The following is a 12,136-nucleotide window of genomic DNA, read 5'->3' as shown; positions in this document are numbered from 1 at the left end:
TATTTATATACATTTATATGTACTACTGTTCATATGCACTTTACTGCCTTTTTTGCACTTCTGGTTAGATGCTAAACTGCATTTCATTGTCAAAGTACCTGTACTCTGTGCAATGACAATAAAGTTGAATCTAATCTAATCTAATCTAATCTAATCATATTACTAGATGTCCCCAGGTAATATTAGTCCCATGCCAAAAGAGAGTGAAACTGACATAAAAATGTATAAAAATCTGTCATCATTGTACAATTCCTCACCATTTCATCCTTGAATATCCTGAACAGTTTTTACAGAGTACATACTGGATAACAAAACAATATGATAACTTAATTTAACCTCTTTATTCTTCATAAAAACGGATTACATGGAGCTTTACACTCAGGACAAACAATTCACACAGAACAAGCAATAAACAAAACTGCAGCACAAAAAGAGGATTACCCATCAGGGTTGGATAGATAGGATAATAGGCTTAGATTAAAACATGAAACAATATGGTGGAACATCAAAACACATCTGCTTCCTTTTGTTATTTTTTATTAGCTATCATGTCCAGAAGTAAATTAAATAAATATCGGACACATACAGAGGTAAAACCGTTTCATCCCACATCGGTAAGTTGATCAGAGAGATCCCTCACCTGAAGGTCGCTGTAGTCGTTCAGGTGGCTGCTGCTGTGCAGGATGTGATGTATGAATTATACCCATAGTTGTGTCACATCGTAAAAACATCTCGGATCGGTTTAGCGAGTAACAAATTTAGGGAGCTGAAGGGTGCGGTCTCAGATTCATTTGTGTCAGCTGGTGTTAGGTAACCCAGAGACGTTCCTGTACGCTGCGGAGATTTGTCTGGACGAATTTGTCCCCTTTGGCGTGAAGGACGGAGAAGGGTATTCTATAAATTCTCTCTGTATTTTCTTCTCTTTCTGTTTGCCCCTTCACATTCACTCTAAAAGTTTCAATCACCACTTACGTCTCGAACTACCTCACTTACTTTGCTTCTTTTCTCCTCATTTTCAGTGCACAGAGAGGCTTTCTTTATGCCAAGTACGCTGCACACATCTACTTAAAATCATAAAGCAAGGATAAAATTGCCCTGTAGTATCATTACCTGCAGGGGGGCATTGAAAGGGTGATGTGATGTATTTGTTCCTTTCAGTAGAAAGTAGTCTAACTTTGCAGATCTGACGTTGTACAAGTGGTTGTATTTTGTGAGGTATAATAGTTGCAAGTAGTTTCTTGATTTGCTAGCGGGAAGGACTTTTTATTATTGCCTTCAATGGCAGCAGTTCTAGTGACTTCTACCTGATCCAAAATACCTCTTCAGTTTCTATCAAACAGCCATTACTCTCTGCTATGAAAACAGTGTCTATCTGTTTCATCAACATGGGTTACAAAACAAACAAATTCCCCCGAAGCGTCATTAACTCAAGACAGAATTTTAAAAAGTGCAAGTTCGAGCTTTCCCTTTCTCCCCAGTCCTTGATTTAATCTTTTATATTTGGACTGGCCTGGATGTTCCCCACATCATCGCCACTGTTTTAGCTTCTACCGTGACACTGCAGGTGACTGGGTGTACAGTAATAGGTGAGCAAAAAATAAAATGAGCTATTCTGATAATTCAGTAAGTGAAAATGGCATTTTTTAACAACAACATTCACAGCCTCCAGTTTTTCTTTTTTTGTTTTGTTCAGAGAATGTACAATCAGAACAATAGGTAGAGTGTAATGAGTAAATTTTAGTCGCTGACATGCATTTTTTTATCCGTTAGAAAGTCAAGAGACTCAAAAGTATGTATATTTTATATTTTATTTTTAAAATATGGGCTTAAAATTGAGATATTTAGCTTTATGAATATGAAATTTGAAAGTTCAGACTCTCTCTCCTGCTGTTTGTGTCATATATGTCGTTAAAATTATTCTCTGCATTTTAGAGTGTTGATGGGACCAGCTCAGCTATTTAAATATTGCACCAGGGCCCGGCAAATTTATAATTTGTTATTCACAATTTTCTGTCATTTTGTAGGGGAAAACGATTTAATATTTAAGATAAATAATATGCAGATTTTCCCTGATTACGAAAATGGTCATTAATTGCAATCCTTGCGAAGACACAGCTGTTAAAATTAGGACAGCCCTTTATATTATTATATTATTACTAGTAGCAAAAGACGCCATTAGCGAGTACCGTAAAATAACCATTCTGTACATCTGCCATCACAGTATTCACAAGTATGCTTTGGTCTATAGAAACTAGATTTATCAGAGTTTAACAAGCCGTGGCTGCACTAGATCATCTGTACGGAACAGTTATACTAGAGAAACAACACTTAAAGGTTTTACATATAAGATTTTGAGCATTCAACTTTAGCAGCAATCAACTTTTTGCAATGTAAATATTTCATATTGACTAATATGTTGAATCTTTATGCTGCAGAGAGCGGTTATGATAGGGAGACTTGTTGATTCAAAGCAATATTTGTCATTTGTTGATTGCAGGGTGCATTAAAAGACACGCTGAGACACAGACAAAGACAGATATTGAAGTAGTGAGGCTGTCATTTTGATCAGTAATCTTGTAGTCGCAGTGAAATCCACCAACAACACTTTGAAAGCAGTGAGCCAGCAGACAGATGAAAATATAAGCACAGAAGACGCTGGCTGCAAGGTTGATGTTTAATAAAATAAAGTACATATGCATTTAATAATATAATATGAAATATGAGCCTCAAAAGTTTTACTTCAAATGTCAAATTTTGATGTAATTTGTGATTGAATGCTGAAGTTAAACTCTTTAAATCTAAGCTTGAAAGCCTCCATTAATAATGGGGGCAGGAATGCAGGTGACATTTGCTCGGCTGGTGCAAACTGTCACACTGGATGAAGTGACACATGTTTTGCTGTGGAGACCCAGTCATTATCACCATCCGAATTCATGTAACAGCTCCAGGACTTAGTTGTTCATGTTCACACATATTGATCTATCTGTCAAAAAGCATGCGGAAAATGTGGATTTTTGTTTTTGTGGCACATTTTGTATTTCAACATACTTTTGTGTGGTGGCAAGACAAAACGGCTTATCCAGCTGCTTCTTTTCTCTCAGAATGGTATGTTAGTGAGAAATCTGCCACTTGCGTTCCCGTCATCAAAACAAACTTAAATGGCCTTACTTTGTACTGATTGTTCTCGCGTCACAGTTGCACATCCATTAGCAGAATAGCTGGAGATTTGTTTGACATAAACTGAGGTAAAAGCACTCAATGTTTGTCTCCTTAAAATAGTGTTGGCATTTTCCCCCCCTGAAGTGTCTGTCTGGCAGGCAAGTGGCGGCACTGAAACTTGTCAAGCAATTTAGTGGCCTGAAAGTTCGTCCCCCAGCTGACAAAACGACATCGCTCCCTCGCTCCCTTGGGTTTCTGAGTTTATATCGAGGTGCCACTTCACACATCACATTTAAGCCTTTCCGTGAACTTTGCTCAAATCACAAACTTTTCACTGGCCCTGGTTCGCTGACACGTTTTATGTCTCATTCTATGGCTTTTCTCCCCCCCTCAATCAACTGTTAAACGCTCAACACTTGCTTCTTATCGTCTTATGTGCTCTCAGATCTGCTGTCCTGACAGCTCACTAGATAACCAGCTTGTGTTTTCAGCGCAAAGCACATTAACGCTCCTTAATCTTCATGCCCAGCTAAAAGGCTAAGAAGTGACTGAAGCTGTCAAAGTTTAAAAAGGCTGAAATCCTACAAAATAAAATCCCCCAAAAGCAGCATCCTTTAGGATTCTGCTTGCAGCAGCATTGAGCCTTGTTATTGCAATTTGCATTCTGCTGTTTGTTTCAAGGTGACTACCCTGGTAAATAAATGTTTAAATGAAACGAAATGGACAAATGGAGCTCACAAAAGAATATAAAGGAAGACAACAAACACTTTTGGGTTTAAATCATTTAAAAGAAAAGAGGAGAGCAACAGACTTGTGTGAGGACTGGCCTTTTAATTGAATTGCTTTGAATATCGAATTTGGTTTCCTACTATTATGAAAACATGATCATAGAGATAAAATTATTATTGTGCTTCCTGTACAGTGGTGTACTTTTTGCCATGTTCACTGACTGGAATATGTTGAATTTAGTGTACCACAATGTGGACTGTATGTTTAGTTGTTTTCTCATGCTGGGGCAGTGCACTTCATATTTGATCTAATTTATTTTGGTCAAAATTATTTTTATTTATTGTTTCTATATATTTAGTATATGTTTAGAAGTTTTCTGTGTACGAGCGTTAAATAATAGCCGCTTTATTTATTTTTTAGATACTTTTATTTAATATTTATTTAAAATTTTATTATCATTTTATATATTACTTTTTTATTATTTTTATTTAAATGTGTATATATTTATATACATATATATATTTTTAAATTATTTTATATATTATTTTTTATATTATTATTTTATTTGAATGTGTATGTATTTATAGATTGAATAATTTGTATTTTTTAAAATGTATTATTTCTTATATTATTATTTTTATTTAAGTGTGGATGTATTTATAGATTTAACATATATTTTTTTCCTCATTGTTGCAGTTTTTTTAAACTATTTTTCAGTTAAGTTATATATTAAAGTTTTTAAAAAATATTAAAGTTCAATAAACGTGATGTTTCTAAAGTCGATGAGTAACCATGTTAAGTATTCATGATCTCAATATCGGCCAAGATAATTATAATTATGATTTTTTTCCACGAACAAGCAGCCCTAACACGTCTCTCCCTCTTCGTCTCTCCATCAGCCCAGAACTGTTCGGGCCTGCGGACATGTTCCCAATGCTTGGAGCAGCCTGAGTGCGGCTGGTGTGGAGATCCCAGCAGCACAGGGAAGGGCCTGTGCATGGAGGGCTCTTACCGGGGGCCAATGAAGAGTCCGGCGAAGCAGGGCCAGCAGGTCCAGACCCAGGACATGATCCTGGACCCGGGCATCTGCCCCAAAGACAAGGGCTACGAGTGGGCCTTCATTCACTGCCCTGGTAAGGGATCCACTTCCTGTCCATCTTACTGAAATTACAGATCACAAGTGTATCTCCTTATGGGGTGTTATTACCTATTGACTATCACGTCTTAAGTTTAAAAAGATCTTCTTATTAAGGAGCTCTGTTACAGCTTCCCTATGCAACTAATCCCTCCCTGCTGACTCTATGCAACCTTATGCTAGTGGACCATTTAATGCTGTCATCAAGCCCGAGTCCATACGACCACGTCATGTAAGACGATGATGCACTCTGAGGTAGTTGTAATATGAGACTGTGAGGCGTGCTCAGTGGCTCGGGGCTGTCAGCGATGTGTCACATGTAAAGGATTTTCAGTCATATTTAGCCTTTTTAGTTTAAAACATGAAGATGGAACCTTATGGTAGAAAACACAAGATGCTGTAAGTCATAATTAGAAGACTTGAGTTGACACAATACCTCAAAATAAGTCACAACATGAGACATTTTCTCAAAATAATCACTCACTTATTTCAAATGAAGGACTTAGTATCACAAAATAATGAGACGTTTGTGAAGAAATTACTTAGTATTTCAAAATAATGAGTTCGTGTCACAGCATTAGTGATTTTCTCAAAATAATCATCGCTTATCTTGAAGAAATAAGAAAAAATCTTGAAATAATGACTTGGGATCTCAAAATACTCTTTATTTTGTATATTTCTTAAATAATTACTTGGTATCTCACATCTTGAAATAATGACTAAGTTTCGCACAGTACAGAGTAAGAGTCACAACAGGAGAAATGTTCTTAAAATAATCACTCCTTTATCTCGAAATAATGAGAAACTCTGCCAAAAGGATGTCTTACTTCTCTCCAAATTATAACTTAGAAGTTACTATTTCGATATGTAAGTCAATATTTTCACAAAGTTTCATTCTCAAAGGTGAAACTGATTGTAACAATCCACATTTACTTAAATGCAAATTCTGCTGTTGGTATACGCAAAATACCAATACAAACAAAAGTTAACTTACAAAACAGTTAAATAAAATAAAGTTGGCCTATTTTTATATTGTTTTTTTCATTAGAACTCTAATTTGCATTTCCAATAGGACACATAGATGCAGGCCCATTAAAATGTGCAGCCATTAAAACATATTTGAAAAGGTAAGTCTGATTAAACAATAATTAATATGACACAGCAGACACAAGTTCCTGACACTTCTAATGGGACTGCTGCTTTTCCAGAAAGCAATAACAACACCCCTAGGTGTAAAATGTGTTGGGCTGGTGTCAAACCTGAGCTGTTTATTAACTCAAGGGACTGTGATCGAAATGATGGTGTGACTTAATATTCTGTTAACTTGCAGACAGACGGAGATGCATGTTGGCAGAAATTCACCCTTTTTAATGATTAAGAAATAAAGAATCATGTTATTTCCACCTTGTGTTAGCTTGCTCTTAGTCCCCCAGTATAACCCACAATAAAGTATATTAACCATGGTAGCCATGATATAAGATAAGATAAGATAAGATAAGATAAGATAAGATAAGATAAGATAAGATATGACTTTATTTATCCCGCAGTGGGGAAATTTAGTTGTCACAGCAGCTCAAGATACAGACACATAGATATAGAAGACAGAATAAAGAATATAAAAGACATAAACATACATTCTATACATATTCTATACGTTAAATACATACATTTCTGCCATTTGCCATTTATTATGTGTATATATATATATATATATATATATATATATATATATATATATACTAACATTATTATGCCTTGAAACAATTTGGGAAAGCCCAGATGATGCTGTCATGCCTTTGGAAGCTTCTGATAGGTTTATTGACAACATCCATTACTATATATATATATATATATATATATATATTATGTTATATTATATAATATATAAGTGGTATATGACATATATCATATAGAAAAATTACAGAAGGGTAATATAGGCCTCATTTTGTCACATGTACAGGAGCATCTCAATACATTAGAATATCATAGAAAAGTTTATTTATGTCAGTAATTCAATTCAAAAAGTGGAAATAACACATTATATAGTTCCATTACACGCAGAATGCAACATTTCATGTCTTAATTTATTTAATTTCTTCTAATTATTATTACATTTAAGAAGACCTATAATTCAGTGTCTCAAAAAAATTAGAATTTACAAAAGACCAACTTTAAAAATATTTAATATGGAAATGTTGGTCTCTGAAAAGTATGTCCATCTATATGACTCAATACTTGGTTGAGGCTATTTGACTTGAACTACTGGAAATGTCCCTTTTCCATGATAGTCTAATGTATTGAGATGCACCTCTTAACCAGAGATTGTGCAAATAAACCAGTAAAGTGACCTGGTGGAACACACAGAGCTCTATTTATGTGGTGCTGCTATTAAACAGATTTAATGTTCTGTTATTCCCAAAATATGTAGTAAGCGACTTAAATTTTCTCCTGTTACATTAACCCATAACCCTTTCTCTGTTTCTTTCTCAGCCTGCCAGTGTAACGGCCACAGCACGTGTGTGAATGGCAGCGTGTGCGAACAGTGCCGTAACCTCACCACCGGTCCTCACTGCCAGACCTGCATGCCCGGTTACCACGGAGACCCGACCAATGGCGGCAAATGCCAGGGTGAGAGTCAGTTATCCTGCACTCATAACACTTAACAGATTCACTCGTTATCGTCTTGGTGAAGCAGATTTACTTTAACTCTGACTGCCTTTTATCTTGTCTGCATACATTTGATTTCAATCAAAATTAAGTTTAAACAAATACAAGACAAATTAGATCCTCTATTTAGCCTTTTATTTGCTGTGTGTAAATGATAATTAAACTCTTAGAGGGAGTATAAGCTATTTATTGAATTCTAATTGGTACGTTGCGTGATAAACATACAGTAATGCAGCATCTCAACCAACAGAGGGCACTATTGTGTATTAATAAGGACTGGTGACAACATGTCTGTCCTGTTTGATTAATGAGAATATTCCTCTATATGTTTGCTTCATGAACAGAAAAACAACTACAGGTAAAACAGACATCTGGTCTCCGTTTTGTGGCAGGTTTGTGGCAACTTGAAAAATACCGCTCTCTCTAAAGAGAAATGCCAAGATTAACTGTGTTTTGCTGACATTAGAGTGAGTGTGGAGCAGATGTGGCACAGTGTGGGATGTGAAGGTTAAACTGAAGGTCAAATACTGACTTCTTGTATTTCTGTGGGTTTTTTTCACACCCTCAAGCCTTGCTTCGTAGAAACTGCAAAATGTGTTACTTATCTTGATCGTGGATGTAAGGATAAACACACAGAAGCACACTATGGGACGTGAAATCGTGACAATATAAAAGCTGGATACAAATTCCAACAAATATCTGCAAAGCTTTAATTATTGTACTAATTGTCAGGTTGCGGTACTCAGGTTTTTCTCTCTGGATATAAAACTGTTTTGATTGAGATTTTGAATAGCACATGATGCTGATTTATTGTCCATGTCTCTTGCTCAATGCAGAATAAATTTCCTGGAGTGACTGCAGCCCATAATTTATACAGCATTCTTGTTTTTCAAAGCAAAAGCACATAATGCTCGCTGAATGTAATGCGGAGAATGGGTGTAAACATTAAGTGGCTGGCACAGGAATGGGCATTTCACTAAATATAAACTGACTGTATGTGCATTTGAGAACAGTGTCAGGGTGTTATTAAATAAACAGAAGATTGACTGGGAGTAGAGCTTTCTTGTCAAGAGGAGATTTACCCGCACTCCCCCATCTCTTATGAGACATGAATAGCATTCCTGAGAACTTACATGGAGGCTATTGTTTGAATTGCCAGACTGTGAGCCACACACACACACACACACACACACACACACACACACACACACACACACACACACACACACCTGGGAGCTTTATCGTCTCAGATACCATCTGTTAATGCAAAGGCTATATCTGTAACCTGTAAAGTGAAACTACACAGGTGAGCATCTGGGAAGGGAATATTCTTCCTTTTCTTTTGGTGCCCGAGGTGCAAATGACTCAAAGTCATTATGTTCCATTTACTGCATACAAATAGATTCATGTTTTAATGTGAAGGCTGGGGATTCATTACATATTCAATGTTTGTTTTATGCACAGTGGGCGTTGAGTAAACCCTCATCCTCAGCGTGGCTTTCACACAGAACTCAATCCCTTCTGTCAATAACAAGAAGTGTCGGAGAAAGTGCTGCAGTTAAAAGCAATCCTGTCACCTGAAATATTCATATATGTCCCGTCTTGGGAAATGTGCTAAGATGAGGTTTAGTACTGTGTCCGCTGACCCTTCTGTAACACACCTTCTCAGTGTTTTAAAGCTCGGTCAACTCAACGAATAGGTCAGTTTTTTTTTTCTTGCAAGTGCAAGCTGAAAGGCTGCAACACTAGGAGCACTTAAGGAGCGAATTCACACACATATCACATCACTGTTTATATTCCACACACACACACGGTGCCTAGCGGGTATTGTGGTGTCCTGTCTAGGGGGTATATTTTCTCAGATGATGTCTCAGAACTTTGAAGTCCATCGAATCTTTTGGGAAACACACTGTTTACCATCCTACCCAGATCAATATCAATTTCATCTCTGTGTGTTCAGTGCAGCAGAAGAGATGTTTGTAGCTTAGCTTAGCACAAGCTCTGCAAGGCATGGGAAACTGCTAGCCGAGTGCTTCAAAGAGGGGGAAAACAACTGTTATGGCACAGGTTGTCGGCTTTATTGTGCCCTCAGGAGATCCTGATGGTGAAGCTGTAAACTGATGTTGGGAATCCCTAACTGTGAGCGCAAGCACATACAAACCAAAGCTTCATTTTATCAACATTTTCTGTTTGATTCTAATCAACAATATTTCTGTTCCCTCTGTTCTCCCTTTCTCTCCCCTCCCCTTTTCTATTCCATCTGTGTTTTGTCGGCCCTTCCAGCCTGTAAGTGTAATGGCCATGCAAGTGTGTGCCAGGTGTTAACTGGCAAGTGCTTCTGCACCACCAAGGGGATCAAAGGAGACCAGTGCCAGCTGTGAGTACTCCAAACACATGCTTACACACACATGACAAAACAGAAGGTCTTGCAGCCTTGTCATTTTTTTTGAATGAGTGCATTTCTCAGCATTTCATAGCATAGCTTTTATTTGTACCATATTAGGTTATGGTCAGTTCAGTTCAGCCTATTTCTGGAAGTTCAGACGTGCAACAGAGACGTCAAACATTAGCGTTCCTTCGGAAATTCACTGACTTGAGGTAATGTCAATCAGAAGTGAGTCTCTGGGCTGCCTGTCACCCGGCCAGTAATCACTTGGGATCGAGCCATGATGAAATGCTTGCAGCTATTTTAAGGGAAAGCCATTTTGACAAGTGAGACAGATACATATGGGAGGATGTGCTATTTATCATATCAGCCTAAAAATGAAAAACTAAATATTGCTTCTCTAACATATTTATGATCTTAATTAACAAAAAAAAAAACAGAACTTCTGTTACGACTACAAGGTAAAAAACTCACTGTTAAAGTAATAATCTGCAATGTTTTGTCTGGTATGTCATAATCTATTGCAAAATTGAGGTCAAAGAATGGTGATCAAGCCTGTGGTCCACTGATTAGAGCTGTTGCATGTGCAGTTTTATAAACTGGGTGTCTGTGGCCACAATCCTGGGAAAAATCACAGGCAGCATGCAGTTAGTGACCGTTTTCCATCACCCAGCAGTGGTTGGTCTGACAGAGAAAGTAAGCGGCACAAACACAACAGACTCACTCTTCAACTCACTTGTGTGTGTGTGTGTGTGTGTGTGTGTGTGTGAAGGGGCATGCTGGTGAACAAACACAGAAAAAGTGATGATTACATATGATGAAACTTCAAAAAACAAGTGAAAGTGTGGGTCAGAAACGACAGAAATCTGTTTGAGATTTTCAAGACTGTAACTTTAAAAAGGGATTCATGAAAGTTGAATAGAACATGACAGTCCCTTGCTAGTAATTTAATATAACTGCACAAATTTGGTGACAAAATGTCACTGTGATATTACATTATAATGGAAGGTATAGCCCTTTCTTTTCTCTCTTTTTTAGAAAAACAACTGCTTAATACTGGTTTTATTGGGTTAGTTCTCTCCTGGACTAGTCAGAAAGACACTAAATCAATTCATACAAATCAGATGATTTGGTTTTGAATCATGACATTGTCTGACATTGAGTAACCCTTTTGTTTTAATGATATAATAGGATTCATAGACAGTGAGGTCACAGTTCACGAGCATTGATTTCCGTTCACTGACAGCAGCCCTTCTTTGGATAATGTAATGATTCGGCGGTATAAAAACAGAAAACCATCAGTTGGCATTATTGGCCAGAAAACTTCACCTCCAGCACGATTTCTGCTGACGCGGTGGATTCCCTCCGTTGTGGGAGGACCATCCCCACTTAGCTGTCTGCTTTCCCAGTTGTAAGCAGAATCGACTCTGATGTTTTTAATACCCTTAATGCAGTAAGAGTTATGGAGGGGTCACTGGCAAACATGGATACACACCCACGCACCATGACTTGAGTTTTTTCTCTCACTCTCTCTTTGTTTCTAAAATCATATATCCTCTCTCTGGGTCAGAATCACTTCTTTACATTCTCCGTGTTCAGGTTTTCTCAGCCCCACTTACCATAGTTAAATTAAGTTCAAATTTGAAGAATATTCTTCTATAGTTTAGTCAGATTTTTGATGTCACACTGTTACTATTGAGACATTTTCTAGCTGAATACACTGTCAGCAGTACAGTCACTAAAGGTCACAGACAGTAGTCATAGAGCAGGATGGATATCTGCTGAAGCATGGGACAGAGACACATTTTGGCCCAGCTTTTATAATCCTAAAGACAGAGGAGAGCCTAATCAGCTGATGACCCTCCCATGTCAGCCAACTGCCTGATGAGGTTGGCCAGGACATCCTCCAAGTCAGTGGGAGGGGTGTCACAATGCCCTTAAAGCTCGGGTGGGCAGTAAAAAAGAAAATGCATTCAAAGTCATCTCTTGGAAAACACGAGAGATTGCGTCAAAGCCATAGAGACGTATTCAACACAAACCATTGAGAGAGAAAAGACACA

At 37.4% G+C, this 12,136-nt stretch overlaps 1 protein-coding gene across 1 annotated transcript in view; it reads left to right on the top strand.

Annotated features, from left to right (window-relative positions):
- Positions 1-12,136, top strand: part of atrnl1b (attractin-like 1b) — a 90,390-nt gene that overhangs the window by 29,766 nt on the left and 48,488 nt on the right. Inside the window, exons 18-20 of the mRNA XM_059324314.1 lie at positions 4,788-5,021; positions 7,514-7,651; positions 9,974-10,067. Of these exons, the coding sequence (XP_059180297.1) occupies positions 4,788-5,021; positions 7,514-7,651; positions 9,974-10,067 (466 nt within the window). The remainder of the gene's footprint in view (positions 1-4,787; positions 5,022-7,513; positions 7,652-9,973; positions 10,068-12,136) is intronic.

The sequence above is a fragment of the Centropristis striata genome, chromosome 21 (genome assembly GCF_030273125.1).
Source record: "Centropristis striata isolate RG_2023a ecotype Rhode Island chromosome 21, C.striata_1.0, whole genome shotgun sequence".
NCBI classification, from domain to species: domain Eukaryota; kingdom Metazoa; phylum Chordata; class Actinopteri; order Perciformes; family Serranidae; genus Centropristis; species Centropristis striata.
Note: the sequence above shows the minus strand (reverse complement) of the source record. Positions and strands in the feature narration are given on the sequence as shown.